The sequence below is a fragment of the Sardina pilchardus genome, chromosome 20, assembly GCF_963854185.1.
Source record: "Sardina pilchardus chromosome 20, fSarPil1.1, whole genome shotgun sequence".
Lineage (NCBI taxonomy): Eukaryota > Metazoa > Chordata > Actinopteri > Clupeiformes > Clupeidae > Sardina > Sardina pilchardus.
In genome coordinates this window covers 12,355,017-12,377,516 of record NC_085013.1, presented here as the reverse complement: position 1 = coordinate 12,377,516, position 22,500 = coordinate 12,355,017, and the positions used below count along the sequence as shown (strand labels likewise).

Here is a 22,500-nt window from a genome sequence, read left to right as displayed (position 1 = left end):
TGAGGGCGGTTGTATAATGGATGCTCAACCCCTGCTGTGGTGTTATTATGGTCTGTCAATTTGGCGAGAACAATTAAAAAGCTGGCCGTTTTTTTTCCCCCTGCAAGGTGCAAAATCATTATTATCACCTCTTCAGCGTAGTAGTATTTCATTTAACAGATTTTTTTTTTGCATGCCTGAAGTTCCTGTAAAAATATGACAATCCCCCAAATGGCTTCTGAGCACACAAAGAGAGAGAGAGAGAGAGAGAGAGAGAGAGAGAGAGAGAGAGAAAGAAAGAGAGCAGTACCATCTTATCAGTTCGGCAGCGTCTGGCTTTCGCAAAACGTCGCGCTGTGAGTGATTATTTTTTTCTCTCCTGTGTGGTCCAGACATAAACCATCCAAGTGCGTCTGCTCTGTGATATTTAGAGCGTGTGTGTGTATGTGTATGTGTGCCTATGTGTGTGTGTGTGTGAGGGGGGGTTGGAGAAAGCGCATCGCTCTTAATGATTATCTGAGGCACGCTCTTCTGCGGAGAGAGCACTTGGGCTCTACTCAGGGCCGTGGCGGCCGTGGCGGAGGGCGGGCGGCAGGTTTGTGTATCTGTGTTTAAAGGAGTCGTGCCAACGCCTGCCGCCGGTGCCAGGCGGGAGAGCAAGTGCAGGACTCGCCCTGACGGCGAGCGGCTACCTGGCCCAAGCATATAGCTTTAAAAGGAAGGGGACCTGCGCTCGGATCAGCGCGGGGATGGACAGTGTCTTTCTTGTTGAGCGTATTTATGTGAGGGAGGCCGTGCGCGAGAGCCGAGGTCTCAAACATTTTACCAGACACATTCCAAAACACACATAAATATATTCTTCAAATGCTCTCCCGGGACATGAATACTGTACACACACTGTAAAGCACATCACAAATATGCTAGCATATAATCTTGAGATATTCTCTCCCTCTTCCGCACTCTCACAAACACACACACACACACACACACACACACACAAACATAGATGCGTCCACGCGGACAGATGGACTCCAGTGCCGAGGCTTAGTTTAATGACAAAGACCCTCAATCTGGGAGACGGGGATGGATTTAACAATCATTTTAAAGTCCATCTGTGAGACGCTCAGACTCCAACTCAACTGCGCAACCTCACCGCCCTGGCCTTGTTTACACAGCCATGTGGAAAAAGAATACAGAGAAAAGAACACACACACACACACACACACACACACACACACACACACACACACACACACACACACACACGCACACATACACACACACACACACACACACACACACACACACATGTCCACACACACACAGACAGAGACAAGCCGGACGATCTTGCCTCTCCAAACCTGCTCGGCTGCCATTTCTCTGTATTTGTGTGTGCTGCATTTGAATAATGACTGTGTTTGACCACAGGGAACCAGTCACGCTTTCGGGCCCCAGGGCCGGATCGTAGCATGTGATGCGCTGCCACGAGTATTTATCTGAGGAGGCTGGCGAACTCAGAGGGGCCAGCTTGGGATTGGTGGTGGTGGAGGTGGTGGAGGTGGTGTTGGTGGTGCAGGCGGTGGCGGCGGGCACACACAAGAGGGAGAGAGATAGACAGACTGACAGCATGGAGATAGACTAGCTACCTATTTATAGCGCGGGCCATCTGCAGTGCTCTCCCTCTTGTCTTTGGTCATCCTGTTCACAAAGGGCTGCGGGCAGATTCCAGCAGCCGCCACATTCACTATTCATTCCAGGACTGCGGCGGCTCCATATGGATCCGGCCCCACTGCTGTGCCCGGGCAAGGCTGTTCCTGCCGGGGATTGACATGGTAATGAAGGCAGGGTGAAGTGCTCTGTAAAGGGAGGAGACAGTGGGCCCAAGCCCACCCCTTCTGTTCTCCGTCCCCCACCACACACCACCACCACCACCCTCCCGTTCCCTAACATCCAGAAATGTCTGTACACGACGCCCCCTCCCCCCCCCCCCCCCCCCCCCCAAAGCACACACAGATACGCACACACACACAGACACAGTAGCCTCTTCACCCTGCCTGGCCACCCAAATGATCTCAAAGCTCTGTGGCATCTGTGAAGGCAGGCTATTCCCCTCCTCACAGTTTGGTGGGCTTTCTTGAGCCATCCAGGCAGTAACATCCCACCCCATCCCACCCCACCCCACTGCCCCCCCCACCCCACCCCTGGCCCCTACACATCACACTCCCCCCATTCATCTTGAGAAACTCACCCGCAGAGTAACAGTTCCCTCTTTACATCCTGGCCTTCCTCATTTCTCATGATCAGGTTACACAAGCCGTGCCTGCAATGGAGCAAAAAGGGCCGCTTCAGTTGGTGTGAGCGCGCGTGCACGACCCAACAGGATTAGCCAGAAAAACAGAAGTTTATAAAGAATTAGCTCGGTTTCAGCAGACGTATTATTCCATTTCACTTTGTGCAGAGACTCTAGGTGCACTCTACTGGGAAATATTTTGTAATGGGCTTGGGCTTTGAATTAACTTAAAAATTGGCCCAGCCAAACCAATCACACATTCAAATGTACACATTCTAACAATTACAATATATGATGTTAGCAGATGTTGCTGCTACTGTTTACCACAGCCTTTTGCTGCTACCTCAGCCCTCTCATTGCTGATTGGCCCACCGTCCAGGCAACGTAAACGTGTTGAGAGGAGCCAGCTTCGCATCTCAGTCAGATGACAATGAGCGGAGCTACGAGGCGGGAGGCGGCCAGCTACTTGTGGATATAGTAGCTTTTAGCACATTTGGAAAGGCTGTGCAGCGGCGCCATTACAACAAACACAAATAACATTAACCTGGCATCTGGATTAAGTGGCTAATGATTAATTCTGATTGGCACAGGAGCCCAGACACATAACCTCCCATCCACCCCTTCATTCCCAGTTTACCCCCCCGACTCCCTTTCCCTCTCTCTCTTTCCCTCACAGTGGCATCCATGCTGTTCCGTGGGACAGCTCCGTGTGGCAAAGTGCCCACATCCCCTTTCACATCTCACATCCCCTTTCCTCAGATGACATCCCCGCGGCCTGAGGACCTCTGCGGTGGCCTCTCGGCGGAGCCTGGGTCGGGGGCATGGGGGGCACCAAGGAGGGTTGGTGGCGGAGGAGGAGGAAGGGGGGGGGGGGGGGCTACCTCCAGGATGGGAAAGTGGAAGAAACACCGCCGCGTCACGTGGTCACGACGTGTCTCGCTAGCTTTCCGATGCCACCCAGGCCCTCGTTTTGTTTATGGGAATTCTGAAACCTGCTCAACGGAAACCGTGTTTATAAGGAGGAGGCCCCTGTGAACATTCCTGAGCTTCCCATTAGCATCTCATGCCTAATTCAGTAAAGGGGGGGGGGGGTAGTGTTCGTGTGTGCTAATGAGAGACTGGGCCCCCAGCCTGTGTACTTACCTCAGGCTCAGGGGCCCCTACACACACCGGTCCAAGTCTTGGCGTGGGGCCAAGTCCAGCATGCTAATAACATGGCCTGTGTATAAAGAGCATATCCAAACATGACATATCTGACATCCTCGGATTTGCTACAGATCATGTTTGTTTGGATACAGTGGGGTGCAACATCCCTGGGTGAACCTGTGAAACCAAGGCCATGTGTGTGGAGATATCATTACGGTTAGCTTTGTCAGTCACAAAGGAGAGGTTGTGCTCCGTACTGACAGTGCTTCGCAGAATTACAATGTTACTATTAAACAAGGCGAACATTTGATCCACGTTGGTCCACAATCCACGTAGATCGTGCACGCTGATGTTCAAACACATAGCGTTTGTACATTTCATCTTAACAGCAGAATACTGTTTACCCTACTTTATAATGATCAACATTTGCATGCAGGCATAAATGGCACTGAAGTAGGCGAACTGTTAATTTTACCACTGAGAGCCACTTGAGTAATTACATTTAGGAGAGGTTCTCGCATGCTCACACAAATGGATTACGGGCTACACCACTCCCATACGCTTTGTGACTGTGGCACTGAGCCACCATATCCGCCTATATGGCTTATGGCCATTAAAACACAGATAAGAGCATTTAAACACATAGCATGGGGCATCGCTCACTCACAGACATAATCCGCAAACAAACACAAGGAGTATGATGGGAGTGATGGGAGGTCACTGGACTGGTCAGGGTTATACGGACGGCTCTTTGCCAATAGCTCACAGTGGCATATTGTGGATATATTGGAGCCATCTTCAAATGGCAAATGAGTATGTCTGTCACTGGGGTATTACTTACCCTAAAGTGCTGTGTAAGGGAACAAGACTCATTTAGACATAGTAGAATTGTGTAGACAATGGTCATCATATTTCCTTTTGGCCAAAAGCATAAGATTGAAAGAGCTGCTGGGGTAATTGTGTCCATTATGCTCTTCAGGTGAAAACCCCAGACATTTAAGGTCAGTGCTTAGCTTGTTCTCTGCACCCCCCCCCCCCCCCACACACACACACACACACACACACACAGAGACACACACAAACACACACTATTCTCTGTGCCCTGACACACCTGAAAGGCCTGATAACTCTGCACCTCGGCACACAATGGGCCAGTGACAGGCCGAATCTGTCCTCCATCAGAATCTCATTCTCTTAGAGCCCCATTTATTCACCGCACATCCTTTTAATGCCACTGCTTGGCAGAGGTGCATGAAACCTAGCACCTTAATTCCATTAGCTTGTTACTCCAATCAGTCGCAATAATCTGAGTCGCGTCGCAGCATAGACGCTCCTCCAATGTCCCAACAACCCCACCCCCCCACCCCCACCCCCACCCCAAAACCCTCCCCAGAGGTCAGCCATTCATGGAGGGTGCTCCCTGCACATCAACATGATAATGCGGAGTGACACAAATGCACGATAAGTGCTCCTGATATCGCTGTCCGAGTGGATACCCTGGAGCAGTGGCACACACACTCACACACACACACACACACACACACACACACACACACACACACACACACACAGAGACACACACAGATAAACACACACACACAAACAAAATTGGAGCGTGCCACAGCGGCCAGGGTCAGCGATGCCCTAAGACATCAACATCTGAAAGAGCCACTGTGCTCTTTTCCCAACATGTTTTGCCTCGGAAAATCAGTCGATGCCGTGGCAGACAGCGCGGCTCCCGAGAAAACCGAGCGCTGTGGTGGAATGCCGCTCCCGCGCCCCCGAGCACAGGCACACGCATTCAGCCACACAATGACACGGATCACTGCGGCCACGGCCTCAAAGACTTAATACATAACTTGGGCCAGGCTTAGGCATTGTTCAGCCCCCTCAATAAAAAAAAAGCCCCCCAAGGACCCCACCTCAGGAAAGGTCCGAGGGCCTCTGTTGGGTGAGAGGCTGAAGTGGTCCTTTTTTTGGGGGGGGGGGGGGGGGGGGGGGCATGGAGGGCCCGGGTGAGGGCGAGAGCCCCAGAGGCAGAGAAAGGCATGAGAAAGTATTTGCACCTCTTTGTCTGATCCCGTGAGAGAGACTTAGGAGTGGAGGAGGATAAGAGTGAAAGAGAGGATTAGGCCTCTGAGACCTTTGTTGTTTGGGATCGCTTCAAAAGCGCTCTCTCGCCAGCCACACACACACGGCTCTCGGCGCTGATAGGGATGCCACCTCGCATCCGCGTCACCGGCCAATTGAATGCGTCGACTTGCTATTCCTCCTACTCCGCTAATAACAATGGCGACGGCCACAGCGTTTCAAAGACGCACTGGGAATATTAGGCACGTGAGATCTTATAGTCGAGACTGATATCACAATTGAAGAACACATAGAGGGATTCTGACAACAGTGCGTTTGACAAAAGCTTAAAACCTAAATCTCAAAGAAAATAGGCAGTGGGGTTTTAGGCTGCTAGATTCAAAGTCAGTCTTCCCCTTCAATCAATAGTACCTGCTTAGTATGAGAGGTGCTGTGTAATGAACTCCCACAAATGTGGCTCACTGAGATTGGCTGTGTTCAGCTATAGAGTGATTGTGGGATTGTGAAGCTGTCTGTGGTCCTGAAAGATTACTTGCTCCAGTCTAAATCACTGCCAAGTGCCAAGCCATGACTATAGATCATATTACGATCAACATACACATCTGCAACGTGCAAGCCTTGCTTATCAAGACCTTGGGACATCTATGTGCATGATATTAGAAAGTAGATTAGATATCAAGCTACGAGCTGTCTGCTGTAACGTTACAAAAATGTATGAACTAATACCATCTTGTAGACTGGTTAAACCCAGTCCGATCTGCTACCGATTGGATTTCGCCCTGCAGCTCAGGCTGGAAACCTGCACATTTATCTCTCCTGCTTCCTTTCCACATTTGCTGGAACCAATCACAAACTGGCTTATCCACCAGGTGCACCCGGATTGTTGCTCTGATTGGTTGAAGGACTATCCACTATCAACTATGCCCATTGATCACGCCTCTTGTGCAATAGAAATACAGTGCGGTCTCCACAGACTAATGTTCAATCTCAAAAGATTGAGTTTAGCCAGGCTAACTATCTTGACCATATGATGTTCAAATTCAAATAACAGAGTGTCCTCATAGAACTACCCTCATACAGAATTCCCAGCAATGACAGAGTTCTACTAATGTAGTAGCCTATGACACACTGTGTTTTTTTTTCTGAGCCATGTTTGTCAAAGTGAGAGCAGTGGCACACTGACTCTCTCTTCCCTTTAGGCTAAATAAAGAGATAGAGATTGAGTAAGAGCTGAGTGAGTGAGAGCAAAACTCTGTGGGGAAGTGAAGATCACTATTGTCCTTGGCTGCAGAAGCACTGGCCAAGGTGACCAGAGACCAGACTCGGGGAAGTTCAAAATGGCAGTTACCACAAAAAGAAACAGCCGGCGATTTGCAGGCCAGTGCAGTATGTGACAGTTTCAGATCTCCCACGCACACTCTCAATTCCCTTGTGTCACTTCAGCAGAGAGTGACAAGCAATCCTTTCGAGATAAGGACGCCTTCCTCTCTCTTTGCCTTTCACACGCACATGGATGTGCGCACATATACGCACAGACACACACACACACACACACACACACACACACACACACACACATACACTAACATCCAGATGGACTAGCACTTCTCCCCTGTGATGGTGTGCAAGTGAAATAGGCACAGAGTTATCATGTTATTAAGTCCGTCCACTACACCACCAGCCTTCCCTGACCTACAGTCTGCTGCTTAGTAATGCAGCAGCACCTCTCAGCCTGGGCCTGGTGGCTCGAACACACACACACACACACATCAGCCCCTTTGTCCTCCCTCCAAGCTGCACACAACTCCCCTCCGTCCATATGGGAGTCCCCTCTGTGGTGATGGGTCTCCTCACATTTCATTGGGGTTTCTGGGTGGTCACACAAGAAGTGTATCTAAGGATTGATTGACTAATGCCAGCCTTTTTTTTTTTACTCAAGTGTTACATTTTGAGTTCAGAAATGCATCTTGTAGGCCTAGCTTACACATAATGCTATAGTGTGATTTCCTTATGCTTCATTCAAGTCTGATCAAAGGCTGTGTTATTGGGAAACATGTTTTTTGGAACATGCAGGTCTTCACATAAAAAACCTCTCACTCTCAGTGGCAACAGCGCAATTAATAAAACATATAGTTCAACTCAAATTCCATATAGACAGACTACAGATCGTTGTCCTCATAGTTTCACTATTTGGCAATAAGCAACTTCATCAGGTTATATCTAGGGCACATGTATTATGCTTAAGATACCACCCACGCTCAATTTCCGCGGTCTGTAAAGCCATTGCACTATTTTCGAGTTGAGACGTTTGGTAAAATGTAAGGGCTCTCGAGTTTCAGCAGTCCTTTTTGGAAGGTCGAACAATAGATTAACGTGAAAGCCACGCCCCTGGGGTCGGTGTTGCTACAAGAGTCGCGGGCCACTGTTTTATGTGTGTACTGCAGCACGCGACAGGCGCGTGGGAACCTCCTGAACTACGACAGGGTACAAAGCCCATAGTAAAGAGGAGAGAAGCAGCCTACGCCTTAATTCGCCTCGAGTCGATGGCTTCTGGACTGGATGCACTTTGCGGTGAAACGGAGGAAAATGTGTTCAAGACGTGTTTTAGCTATTCTAAAAGTAGCAGAATACTTTGCGCTCTAGCGATTTTGGAAGTCGTTACGCGCTTCGAGGGTTAAACGCTATTTGTTTTTATTTTGCCTGGTCTAGGCTAAATGCGGGGAAATCTATTTCGTAACGTGGATCGCGCATTTAGCAATCGTAGAGAGTGTTGGGTTGGGGGTCTTTCTACAACTACAGGGTAACGCGAGTTGATTGAGGACATTGCCTATTCTGGCAGATGGTGCTTGCCTCCACCAACATCCGGCACTTACGAGACGAAATGAGCCTGTATAGAAAGTGCCCTCTGTTTTTCTGAATAAGTTTGCTCTAGGTGGTTTATTTTTTAAAGACTCGAGACAGAGAGTATCCCTTGTGTTCGCGGATAAGGGACGTATTGTGGTCATGCAGTGGGGCTGCGTAGTGCGACTAATTTGAGGCAAACACACTGAAGGACTTTGCAAGGGTTAAACCCAAAACTTGGGTTTTGTGATACTGTGCGCGGATTGTGTGCCGAGTGCAGCTGCAGTGAGCAAGGCTGTATCAACAGCGAGGCGGTGCAGACATTCTGACGCCGGCCTGTGGAGCGTAGCCTACATCAACTCTGGCAACCTTGAGTTGTTTTTCTTGCTGATGTACCTAGTAAAGATTCGTTCGTTGTCATGCAGTTTAATGTCATTTTAGGTTATCTCAGACATATCTAGTTTGTTTTCTAGAGTAGCATATAGGCTAATCCAGATAGAAATAATCTAAGGACAATCTGTGCACTGATATCATGCCACAGTTTGTTTGGAAAAACAAGTTTTTGTTTATTAGTTAAGATGTGTTTGAAGTGGAAACTCAATGTCGAATTTGGATGTGCAGCCATTTAAGCTAAGTTGCTGACTGAAAGTAGGCCTAGCGTAAACGAACGCAAAGTAGCCTCGTCTATTGGGGGGAAATTCCTAGAGCCGAAAACACAGTCGTCCCCCGGCAATTTGACTATTAACTCCAAACACACGTCATTGTTTAGGCTGTACTTTATGCTTGTACGGGGTGTCACTATTCCAAGTTAAATGTAACCTTAGAAATCCAAATCGATGCAGGTGTGCGGGCCCCGGAGCAAAGGAGGTCCGAGGTGACGAACCCGACTCTGATCTCGCTGCGCTCGGTCCCATTGATCAGCGGAGAACTTGTGCTGACTGACGGCCCCCGTCACCATAGCAGCCGCCTGCACGGCGCCGTGAGGACTGGCTGGAGGGCTGCTGTGAATGGGTGACGTCACGGGGCTGGCGCCAGAGAGTCTGCGAGAGCATAAGCTCGCGGCCGTGCACAGTGCTGCAGCTTGCTTGGTGCCAATTCATCACCTGTCAAGGATCAGTCAGGGTGTCATGCGAAATGTACACAGCTGTGAGAACAAAAAGATCGGGAAAACAAAATGAGGAAAGCCAATCGGACCAGATGTGGACAAGGACTGCAACAATCCAGTGGCATCCCGCGGTATTAGAAATGCATTAGAGCCATAAAAACAGAAGCAGTCTCTTTTTGTCTGGCAGAATGCAGGCTTTGTTTTTAAAGCCAAATAGGCAAGGATCAACGGGCGGGAAGTGCGAAAAATAAGCAACAGTTGGTGTAATTAGTCTACCGACAATCGTTATGGCTTTAATCACGAAAGTGATAATAGCCTCTACTGCACCGCACTGCACTCCACCGCAGGCGTTAAACACGGCATCCTTTTCCCTATAGAAAGAGTCGCGTGCCAGTCCTGCAATGTTTTTATTAAACAATTAAAAACACTAATTATCCAAGTTGAGGTGGGTGGATAAGGGGTAAATGCAAAACTGCATTGGATAAGGCGACCGTGTTTAGCCTATTGCGTTTGTGGACTATGAATGAACATTTCTGAAGTAGCCTATATGTCAAAATGTGTCTGCCAGGGTCTCAAAGGCCCGTGTTGACCTTGTAGTTCACATATAGCCATTTTTATTCCAAGAAAGGTGCATTCCTCACAGTCATGGATAGTACTAGGCAACTGCTGTGACCACTTGCACAAACTCTACATTGCATCAGTAGGTTGCAGGAATGTACAGGAGTTGACCCGGAGTTGAGTTTATCATTGGCCAAAAAAACACGAGTTGTTTTCTTTGCAATCTACGCCATACTCTTTCTTGTCAAAAGCAGAGGTAGCCTAAAGCCTGTTTATTTGCTGAAAATCACTATCGTTCTTCAAATGTCAAACACCACACCAAGCACTGCCCCTCAAAAGTGCGCAAGTCCAATGTGCAAAATCATATTGTCATTCCCGTCGCCCCTGCCCTCTAGGTCACGATTCAACAAAGGCATGATGCCCCAGATCCCCTGTGATGCAGCTGAGAGACGTTTGACATTAAGCACTTTTGCAGCAGTGCACTACAATAGGTTACACCTGACTAGTCAGGGTGCGCGCATTTGAAGGTTAGAGCCTGGGCCAGATTAATACGCACCCTTGTTTCAACGCAACCAACTGGAAGAGAAGAATGCTACAAATTATAATATTTTGTTATATAGAAATGATAGGAACAAGCAACAATTTCCTGTCAAATTAAGATTGAGTTTTGGCCCTTGCAAACCATATAAAACACGTACAGAGAAAGGCATATTTTAAAACGGCAAAAATAAATCTACACGTCTGGCAATGGGTTTGTTTAATTAGTCGTTTGGGGCTGTGACTCATTTTCTGACACAGGAGCGTATGGTTCTGTGATAATCTTCTTTTGCGAATCATTAATTCTTTTCATCAGAAACAGGTATAATGCTCAATTTGTGAAATTACCCACGGAAGCTGAAAGCTTTCAGCACCACCTCACACACGCGTTTTCACTGGTTAAGAACGCGGAAGGCCGGGGAGGGACTTGTGCTCTCCATGAGCGGACCTATGCTGTGCCGCGAGGAACGATGATGGACAGGCGCGCTAGCGCCAATCAACAGACACAAAACCGCTGCGTAACAAACTCACATCGGTGGCTATATATACAGCAATGACAGCTTGTTAATCCAGTGCGTTTGCTTCGACAACCATCGGCTGGAGAAGTAGGACGGCTACAGAACGATAATTCTCGACGCAATCAACGACTGAATCGTGCGAGTTCAATATGAAAGCAATAAGCCCGGTGAGATCTTTCAGAAAAAACAGCGGTAATTTGACAGAACACAGTCTTGGAATCTCCCGAAGCAAGACCCCCGTGGACGATCCTCTGAGTCTGCTCTACAACATGAACGACTGTTATTTAAAACTGAAGGAGCTGGTGCCCAGCATCCCTCAGAACAAGAACGTTAGCAAGATGGAAATCCTGCAGCATGTCATCGATTACATTCTGGATCTGCAGATTGCCCTCGACTCCAATTCTGCATTAACCAGCCTCCATCACCCGCGACCAGGGCAGGCAACATCCAGAACACCCTTGACAACTCTGAACACAGACATAAGCATCTTATCATTACAGGTATGGAATCCATTTAGGACAAATATTAAGCGGTTGATGTGCAAAGCGCATGGATAGAAGGGCACCATGGCTCTTTTCTTTCCCCATTCGCTCAAAACAAAACCATAATGCTTGCGCAGTGACGGCATATGTTATCAGATAGGTTGGACAAATTGTGCAAGCTACTGTTAACTGAATGACTGCTGTATAGGCTAGATTTCACAGACTGCTTGAAACGTTTTAAGAGCAACCTGGAAAAATAACGTTAATTAATTTGTTTTCATCCTACAGTCTCCGGAGTTTCCATCAGACTTGATCACAGAAGACCAGAAGACACTCTACCGTTAAAATGGTAAATACTCCTACTTGATATATCCATTTCATTGTGTTCTGTCATACAGGAGCCTATCCTGTTTATTTCAATAATTGAATGTGACATCTTGAATGATTTTCCTGCATGTTATGGCTAACGTTACAGGGAGGAAATTGTAAGATCTGTTTTAAGTTAACTTGTACGTCATGAGTAAGGCATATTCGATGTGCATTACGCCTTAAGATTTTGTACACTGTATGCTATTTTATGTATATCGGCCTACAGCATATTTTGATCACGCAAATTGTAAATGTCTGATTGGGCCATAAACGATGACAACTGCTACGAGTCCAACATAGGCTATCGAGTAACGTAGGCTAGTGTTAAAAGAATAATCACCAACATCTGTGAAAAGAATAGTTGAAAACCTTCAGATGTTCGCATCCATTGGCATCTCTAACATTGACATGCTTGGGATACCGATATGGTCCAATGTATACTCAAGCGCCAGATCCTAAGAGAAACCCCACCTCGGACTGTACCCTATAGTGTAACTTGTGAGACTGTCCATCTGGACTCCAGGGTTTTCTCAGTATTGGAGTGTTTGGTTAAATGTTCAAACTGTGGCTTCCTCTCTGGCGCCAGTCTGTCCGGATCTCTGCCCTGTTTGCATTTTCTCAACGCGCCTCTCTTTCTCAATCTTTTGCAGGTGTTTGGTTAGGACGGGAAAAACACAGGACCTGGGAACGGACTTTTCCCCTCCATTTTTGTTCTCGGTCTGGATTTAATCTTTAATTGATTCAAAAGACTTTTTGCATAAAAGGACAATCTTATGTGATCGTGTTTATCATTTCGGACACTTATTATTTATCGTTAGACTCGTTAGGTCCTTTCTTCAAATGGAAGAAGCACTATATTCCCGACACTGGGAGGAGAACGAAAGAAGAATATTGTCATGAGGATTCCATTTTCCTTTTGTGAAGTCTTCACTTTTTCTGCTAAGGTGGAGCGTGAATAGGGGACAACACGGTTCGTCGCTGTAAAAAGTTTAGTAGGCTATGTTTTGTCAGATCATTGTAATTTTGGCACATTTGAGGACTGGATGATGTACATGACACGGAGGAGTGAAATGATGTAAACTCTAACGGAGTTTTATCTTGTATAGTTGTGGAAATTCCAAATTTCTGCAAAAGTGTAAAGCTGTACTTAATTATGCTGAAACTTTTTATAAAAGTAATATTGTAAATTGTACCTTTTTATACAAAATAAATCAAATGCTTTATTTGACCACCTGCCTCTACTGTAGACTGTACATTAGTGGACAGACGGACTGCAGCCTGAACCTTGCTACAATGGCGAGAAATGTCATGTGGTCTATGGTATGCAGAATCTCCTGTATCCATCGATGACCTGACCTTATGGCTAGACTCGTGGTCTGAACTCTGAATCCACTATTTTAGGTGACTGCATGATTAGAACCATTCCCCAGCAATGACTACGCACTGCTAAATTTTGATGGAATACAGTTAAAGCTTGAGCTGTACCACAAGGGTTGTACTGACTCACCTCACGTGCTTGAATTCGCAATAGGCTATCTCCATCCTTCATTGATGGGAAAAGAGGCTAGGTCACGAACCTCTCACCTGTGGCAACGTTGACTAAGTACTTTAACAGGTGTTCTTTAACAGTCTCGCTCACAGTTGGTTTATTCTTCCCTCAAGGTACTGAATGTCACAAATATGTAGCTGACTACAAATATGTAGCTGGCTACACAGAGACTTGTTACCTGGTGAAGGTGGTTTCGACTCCTTGACAGCTGCAATATGCTAACTTTGACCGAAAGTTAAAGGCAGTCAATCAATGTGCGTGTGCGTGAAGGACACGATTGGCTTGTGAGGCAGTTAATTCACTTTCCCTGACGCATCAAAACAATTTCATATGCCTGTGTCGGCAAGCCAGTGTGATCTTTAAATAAGGCCACCTTGTAGTCACCATGCGTAAACACTTCTATACAGAATCCATACATCAACTGAGCAGTTTGTCAAATGAAAGAGCATTTAATATTAGAAGTTTGTGTCCATCCTAAGTGGTGTTTGAAATGTCTATCACGGTTGTTTTCATGTTCATGTCAAAACGCAATGTTTATGCTTTATCAGTAAAATAAACGACTTTTGTAAGAGTCCATGCTCGCCTATCCAGTGTATGAGTATGTTAACATATTGTAGCTTGGTTATGTGTGGTGTGTGACAAGCAGAAGACCGTGCCAATCATGTTGTTGCTTCCTCGTATGGCATAACCATTTCATACCTCAAGTCAGGCTACACAAAGCGCTTTCTTCCCCTCATTTTAAGAGCGAGTCTATATTTTGGAGAAGTCTGCCACCTACTGGTGGTGATCTAGACCCCAATAACTGGAATACACAGTGCCCTGGGTAAGATGTTGTACCACCCAAATTCCTTTCACTTATTAATACAAGTGTAATGTGCATCCATAGGCGTTTAAACAAAAAGAAACCATTTAAAATAACAATCAACTACAATGAACGTTTTGTAGCCAGACATGTTTATTTCTTGAAAAGACGAAGGGAAAATGTGGCAACATCTACCAAAACACCAACAATGCATGCAAAATGTTTCTGCCAGCGCTGCCCTGCTATGTGACAGCGACTTGTAACATCTACTTTTCTCACATCAATTTGTCACAACACCTGTAGATTTAATCAGGTCGAAATAGGAGTCTCACAGCGTTTTTCAAACAGCACATTACACCAACACATCATATCAATTTTAACGACATACAAATTAGACAGGCATGTCTTTCTTTCAATGAACACCACAGACTCTCAGACAAACAGTTCGGAGGATTTTCGAAGTGTAGTTGAAGCGAACACTCACAAAGTCACATCATTATGTCTTACAGTATATCGTACCATCACAATTCACAGCTTGGCACAAAACCTCAGCTAACAGCAACACATCACTTTATTTCTGAATCAAACATGAGTTTTATCAGTAGACAAGATTGATGACCACCTCAAGGTTGAAGTATGTCTGACAGGCCAATGTAGTCCTTTATGAGATTATTGCAAGATCTCTCCATATTGATTCCCACTTGGTAGATTAATATAAACCTATTCTAGCAAATTTACCGTACATCACATTTAGGCTGTCAGAAAGTCTAGCTTCATAGCTTCATCAAGAAAGAGCTATTTGGCATTTTGACACTACATCTGAAACAACTGTTGTGAGGCCAAGTGTTGATTTGGCTTGAAATGCAAACTCTCCTTACTTCAGGTTTTATACCAACTCCTATCTCGCACACAGACATGACATCATGAAAGGTCAGCACGGGGTCAGTTGGTGCGCTCCCGTTGTGCTGCTGCTGCTGCTTCACAGGACACTCTCGCGCTCCTCCTCCGTCTGGCTGTCGCTGCTGGGCCCCCTCTTGCGCTGGAGGGCCCGCAGGTTCTCGTTGTGCAGCACGGCGGTGGTGGTGATGGAGGCGGTGGTGTTGGTGGAGCCGGGGGTGATGATGATGGGCGGGCTGTCGTCGTCGGCCGCGGTGGTGGTGGTGGTGCTGTTGGTGTTGGTGGTGGTGGTCTCGCGCAGGGCGTGCTGCGCATTGGAGCTGTTGTTGTTGTTCAGCGTGCTGCTGCTGGCCGAGCGGTTGAGGTTGGTGACGGCCGACGCGGGCCAGTTCTCCTCGGGGCTGCTGGCCAGCGCGCTGCCCTCCGACGGCGCCTCGGAGCAGATGGACATGCGCATGACGGCCGGGTCCTGCAGGCCGCTCAGGTTCCTGGGCAGCCGCTTGGTCACCAGGCCCTCGGGCTCCAGCAGCTCGATCAGCTCGGCCGCCTCCGGCTCGGCCTTCTCCGGCTCGGAGTCGGCGTCCTGCAGCGAGTGGTCGGAGGAGCTCCCGCTGGAGCGCAGGCCCGAGTCCGACGACTCCTTCTTGTCCAGGAGGATCTCGGACAGGTAGTCCTTCCCCTTGGGCAGCAGGTGAGCGCTCTCGTCGGGCAGCCGGGCCTCGGCCTCCTGCCGCCTCCTCTCCTGGCTCAGCAGCGGCGTGGTGCTGTCCGACTCCTCCGCCCCGGAGTCGTCCTCGTCGTGGGGCACCTTCTGGTAGCGCGGCCCCGGCCCTTTGCTCTTGCGGCTCAGGAGGGCCCGGCCGGCCGACCCGGGGTCCGGCTTCTCGTCGTCCTCCTCCGTGATGGGGTCGAGCTGGGCGTCTCCGTCGCTGGCGTCGTTCACCTTGGAGCGGACCTTGGGGAAGGCCTTGCGTCCGTCCGGCTCGCCCTCCTTGGCCTTCTCCTCCATCCCGGGGCCCCCGGGGCCCCCCAGGCCCTCCATCTGGGCCATCTGAGCGATGTACTCCTGGTAGGCGGTGTGGTACTCGGCCTGCTGCTTGTCGGTGAGCTTGCAGATGTCATTGGAGGACTCCTGGGAGTTCAGGCTCGTCATGCTGGGAGTCCTGTGATTCGGAGCCTGTGGCTAGGAAAACAACGAGGAGGGGACCTCAATCACACACATCAAATTGGCATGGTATCTACTCCTAACATTAGCCCATTAGACTCTAGGCTGAAATTGCATAATATAATATTATGTATATGCATGCATGCGTGTTAGGACCTGTGTGTATGCATGTATCTATACTGTGTGTGTGTGTGTGGTTGTATGTATTTGTGTGCAGACCTGTGTGTGTATGCATGTATGTTTCTATACTGTGTGTGTGTGTGTGTGTGTGTGTGTGTGAGGTTGTATGTATGTGTGTGCAGACCCTGTGTGTGTATGTATGTCTCTATACTGTGTGTGTGGGTGCAGTAGGTTGTATGCATGTGTGCTTGTGTCTGCACAAGTGAGTTAGTTAGCTGGTGTGATGACTCCTCTGTAAGTGTGAACCGAGTGGACAGAAAGCAGGAAGAGGAGGTAGTGGTGGGGGGTCCTCTGACACACACGGGCCTCTCCCCTCCACGTAGCTCTCGGCCCAGCTACTCACTTCCTCCACGTGTGGGGGTCAGTTTCTCACCCGAAACCCGCAGGCTATTTTTTCCTCTGCCGAGGCTCGTAGAAATACAGAAGCTCGGCCAGCGCGCAGTATATACTCGCCACTTGCACAGGAAGTGTGAGTTCGTTCTGCAGCAGTTGGTCACATGTGCGAGCACACAGAGAGTGTCTGAATGTGCATGGGTGTGTGTTTCTATGTAGAAGTGGGAGAATATCTGTGCAGATGTCTGTTTGAGTTCTCGTTTTTTTTTTGTTGTGAATGCGAGTCCATTTATGTTCCTCACATGGGCATATATAGATCTATGAATATGAGGCACGTGTCAATTGCAATAGGCGTGCATATGTGTGTTTGTATGCCTGTGTGTGTGTGTGTGTGCACGTGTGTGTGTGTGTGAGTGTGTTTGTGTGGCCTCCCTACCGGCCAGTGGGAGTTGCTGTGCCTCGGCGGCTCCTCCAGGCCCACGTTGCTGAGCTCCTCGAAGCTGAGGTTGAGGCTGTAGCGCATGGTGCCGTCGGGGGCCAGGCTGGCCTCGGGTGGCCCCCCGGGGCGCCTGCTGATCTCCACAGGACCCCCCACGCTGCTGCCCAGCTCGCTGCCAGCGCGCGAGTCGTCATGCAGCGGCTGGGTTTCCGCTTGGCGCTGGTCCATCACCTTAAAAGGATGCAAGAATAGTGGCACTGCATTAGGGACTGTGTTTTATCTGACATGCCATTAGTTACCGTACCTGACACTAACACTGACAGACGTGGTTTTGTTTGTACACACATGGAATATACAAAGGAAGGCTGTGTTTATGTATTATACTGTGTTTATAACCGACATTGCATCATGCACAAATGCATCTGAAATGAATAAGGAAACTGAAACTAGCCTCTGCAAAACAGTGCGGACGGACACAAGGACAGTCGAACGCGATTTGAAAGACACCGGAAATAAAGCAAATAAGGCTTGTTTTCCCCCAAAATGCCTGAGCCCACGATGACGGACTGCCACAGTCACAGCGGCCACACATACACCAGTCCTGCTCGATTAGGCCTCATCCTCAAACCAGATGGATGTGTTTTTTCGTCAAGGGGGGAAGGAGAAAAAAAAAAAAGTCTTCTCGTAAAGAAAAAAGAAAAAAGTCGGGGCTATTCAGATGTTTGGCTGGAGAGGAGCGTCCGCACTGACAATAACCCTCCTTCATGCAGACGTCCACCATCTTGGGCCAGATGGCCGGCTGCTTTGCTGGCAACACAACATGCGTTTTGTGCGAGCACCAATGGAAACCCGATCAACACGGCTACATGTGTTGCTGATTTCAGAGGGGCCCGCGAGCCGGGCCGCGCTCTACCGGAGGATTACGGAAACTTTAGGGAGATATCGGCCGCGGAGATTTGGGGCGAATTAAGACGTTTTCTGCACTGAGCTCAAATCTCCCACCAACAGCACAAACAAAAGCCAAGGAGGTGCTGATGGATTTATCTGGGAGGGAGCGGCCGCATGACAAAAGTCATCAAAGATGCTCCCAAACAGCACGAAGGCGTGGCGGACGGCCTCACCATCGCTCTGAAGAGCTGCCAGTCGCCAAAGTTCATGTTCATCTCCTTCTTCAGTTCATCCAGGTTGCACTGAGATAAGACTCTTCCATTCACGTTGGCCTACAGTGCAGGGAAACAAAAAGCAGAATGAGAAGTCATTCATCTCACACAAGGCCTTCAAGGCAATCTTGTGCTTTACACACAATAACTCACAGTTTAAGCATTTGAGTGTATAGCTAACCAGTATGGATAAAACAGAACATCACAGGAACTACACACATCCTGTATATCAAAACATTTAACCACATATAGAAGATGATAATGATAACCCTTCAAGAAAAGTGGACGCTAAAGAAAATGTTTTCATTTCAACTTCATTGCTGTGGTAAGCCATTTGGTATGTCTTGTTGTGACGTTTTTCAAAATGCAACCCATTCTTTGTGCAACGTCTGCTCATCTGTATTTGTACGTGAAGGGCTTTTTCTGACCCGAGGCCCTCCTCACCTTTTTAATGGTGGTGGTGTACTGCTCCAACATGCTGGTGTCCAGGCCCTCGATCTGCTTCGCGCGCTCACACACAACGTCTGTGGTCATGGAGCTGAGAGGGACCCACGGAGCGGCCGCCATGCCGGAGCCAGGGGCCTGTGTTCACACCAAAAACCGCCATTAGAGAACCACTTCCCCCTTCACTGAAACACTTAGAGCACACACTCGCAGAACTCGCAGGCACATTGAGGAAGAAGCTACGCTGGGCCAAATAGAGAAGAAGATGCAGTTGTCTTTCATCGAGCGGGAGGATGCAAAAAGCTCCAAAAGCTCAAAATAAACCCCTAAAAATGGTGGCAGTTTATCAAGAGAGAGCACCTGGGAGGAAACGTGGGAGGCCCAGAATCCAAATAGGACTGATATGCATGAGGCCAATAGGAGGCCGACGCCACTACAGGCGCTAACTTGGGCCTACCGCGGGGGGAGGTGTGGCGGTGGGGGAGTAACTGTTTAAGTGTTATTATCATTGGTGTTTAAACGAACGTTTAGAGAGCAGGAGGCTGTCTGTCGGTGCTTTCAGACAGGCGTGGGCCACACACACACACACACACGAGTGCTCACACTCGCACACACCCGTTTATAAAAATAGCCACTCCATACAGGTGGTGTTGCTTGCTTGCTCGATGCTGCCGCTTCTGCTGGCAGTCAGCTTGCAGGGCTCCCGCTGGGCTGGGAAGCCTCACGCTGCGGCAGGCACTCGTCTGACCACAGCACCTGGTCTGCTGTGTGTGAGAGTGTGTGTGTGTGTATGTGTGTGTGTGTGTGTGTGTGTGGCGGTGGACCACATGAAGGTTATAGAAAGAGAGATGGGAAGAGAGCCTGTGGTCGGCCAGTCTATAGTTCTCTCCCTCTGCCTCTCTCTCTCGCTCTCTTTTTTTCTATCTTTCTTTTCTCTCCTCCACCTCTCCTCGCTACACGGGGGTGATAATCGAGCGGTAAGCGCCACTAGCTCTCTCTCTCTCTCCTGTGAGGCGCGGCACGTCGCAGCGCAGCACGGGCGCTTACGCTCGCTCCTCGGCCAAGGGGCTCGGCTTCCCAGGGGCCCGCTGGCCTGATAAGGAGGAAGAGCGCGGGCCGGCGTGTTCCTCGGGACCTCGAACAGGATGCTCTCTATCAGGGCCGAGAGGAAGAGGGCGAGGGGAAAAAAAAAAAAAACGAAAACACAGTAGGCCCTCGAAAAAGGAAAGATAATATTACTGGAGGCGCATCTCTTCCAAAAAACGCAGACGGCTGCTTTTATCGGTTCAGATGCCCTGCGGGAGAGGAGAGCCAACACATATGTGTCAATTTAAAATATTTTGTTGTAAAGACATAAAGCCTGATGTCGGCGCGCGTGATTGACAGGGCTCTGATTGGCCACAAAGCCCTCGAGTGTCTTGCACTGGACAGCAGGACAAAGGGACCTGGCATCCTCAGAGACGGCCAGAGCCAGACGCCACACAGATGTATTAGTGGGAATTGGAAATGTTATGACCCATATTGCAGATCTCTGGAATATAATGGCCACTGACTGATTCTCCATCATGAACAGGAGGGTGGGGGCATTTGGTGAGTGTGTGCGTGTGTGTGCGTCTGCCTGTGTGTATTAGTGTGTGTGTGTGTGTTTGTGTGTGTGTGTGTGTGTTGGGAGGTAGGGGGTGGGATGGGGGTGGGGTTCAAGGCCTCTGCAATAGCGGCTTAATGACTCACACCCAGCATTCTCATTTGAGAGAGCGGCCGATTTAATCACCCTATTCATTTGCCAATAAAAACGGCGACAGCTGGGATGATTCATATTTGGGAGATGTGTGGCCATGGGGGTTACAGTACCAGACTCGAGCGCCGCGCTGCACAGCACAGACTCGGCCCAGACTCGGCCCAGACTCGGCCCAGAGGAGGCGCAGCCAGAGGAGGCCAGCCTGGCGCGGCGCACTACGACGCCCTCCGCGGCACCAGCGCTAGCGTCTCCGCGCCACAGTCTGCCGTGTCCCCATGTTTACTACATTTGGGGACGGCTGAATATGCCGCACTGTGTGACGCGCTCGCTCGTCTCCGGTTGGAGACGGCTAAACGGTGCGCACTTGTCAGCGCTCGGTGACGTGCGTATCAGGAGCGTGCATGCATGTGACGGTGACACACACTGCGTGAATGAAATATAATAACCAGGGCTGAGACTTGACATATTGAAGCCATACATTACAGCACACACATGAAAGTGCATGTCAGTAAAATAACAGTTTGATTGAATGGATCAAAGGTCAAACAATAAGAAAGACAGAGAGAGAGAGAGAGAGAGAGAGAGAGAGAGAGAGAGAGAGAGAGAGAGAGAGAGAGAGAGAGAGAGAGAGAGAGAGAGCGCACATCATTCACTTGGTAATGTGGATTTGGTGCCTACTGAATAGACTTGCAAGCTAATCAAAAGGGAAAAAGATATTGGCAGTGCAGACTAAAGCTAAGCGACAGCCAGTGGTGGTTTCTAAGTGGCATGCTGAGTGAGAGAGTGAGTGAGTGAGTGAGTGAATGAATGAGAAAGAGTGTGAGAGAGTGAGGGGAAACAGCTAGAGAGCAAGAGTATGGCTAGTTGGCAGCAGCAGCAGAGCAGAGGGTTTCGTACGGTCCAGAGAGATCGGTACCTGCTTGGCTTTGGAAGCCTGTGTCTTTAACTGTTTGGGAAAGAGAGAGAGAGAGAGAGGGGTGGGGAGGGGGGTTAAGAGAGAGAGAGGAGGAGAGGGGGATGAGTGGGTAACAGACAGAGGGAGAACATTAGGCCACCTGCTAAACCCATTGTGCTAAACCAGACAGAAGGCGAAGGAGGGAGCAACACATTAACATAAAACATCCTCTCCACCACAGTCAATCATACTACGTGCAGGAGTACAGGCACCTGGAGTTCCATCCACCTGGGCTTCTCGGAAAATCAGACCGGAGGCACAGTCTGAATCTGCCCAAATCTCTCCTTTTAAGTCGCCCGAGTTCACGACACTTGAAATCGGACTTAAAACTACGCGTTCTTAAGTGAAGCTGGAGATTCCTAATCTGGGCGGGCGACCCTTGGAGAAGCAGAGCCAGCGCATAAGTCGGCTACGTTTTTTTTTTTTTGAAGGGAGGGATGGAGACGGGGGAATGCACAGTCCCCTCCGGAGTGAGGACAGGCGAGGGGAAAAAAAAAAGGAATGCAGAAGTTCTATCATGAGAAAACCTTTAAAAAGCCAGCCAGCCAGCCAGCCAGCCAGCCCACCCCACCCAGACAGGGGGGTGAGAAAGCATCGCCTGTGATAAGACAGTAATTACAGAGAGAGCAACCGAACGAGAGAGGGAGAGAGGGAGAGAGAGAGAGAGAGGGAGACAGAGAGAGAGAGAGAGAGGGAGACAGAGAGAGAGGGGGAGAAAGGGAGAGCGAGGGAACAAGCTATATAGAGAGAGAGGGAGAGAGAGAGAGAGAGAATGCACTGAAGAGAGAAGGAAAGAGAGAGAAGGAAGGAGAGAGAGAGAGAGAGAGGGTAAAAAAAGATTGAGAGAAGGGGAGAGGAAACAGAGGCACGTGAGGGAGGAAGAAGCGTCTCTGGGTGGAGATAAGGCCGGCGCGCTGCATTG

At 48.9% G+C, this 22,500-nt stretch overlaps 1 protein-coding gene across 4 annotated transcripts in view; it reads right to left on the bottom strand.

The window, feature by feature from the left end:
* Positions 1–14,402: 14,402 nt before the first annotated feature.
* kidins220a (kinase D-interacting substrate 220a) overlaps positions 14,403–22,500 on the bottom strand; it is a 52,484-nt gene continuing 44,386 nt past the window's right edge. For 3 of the 4 annotated variants that reach the window (XM_062522164.1, XM_062522163.1, XM_062522165.1), the window contains 5 exons: positions 21,540–21,569; positions 18,886–19,023; positions 18,403–18,501; positions 17,279–17,512; positions 14,403–16,347 (listed from right to left, as the gene is read on the bottom strand). In XM_062522164.1, coding sequence (XP_062378148.1) covers positions 15,247–16,347; positions 17,279–17,512; positions 18,403–18,501; positions 18,886–19,023; positions 21,540–21,569 — 1,602 coding nt within the window. In that variant the 3' untranslated portion in view covers positions 14,403–15,246. The remainder of the gene's footprint in view (positions 16,348–17,278; positions 17,513–18,402; positions 18,502–18,885; positions 19,024–21,539; positions 21,570–22,500) is intronic. The other variant, XM_062522166.1, reaches the window with a different exon arrangement.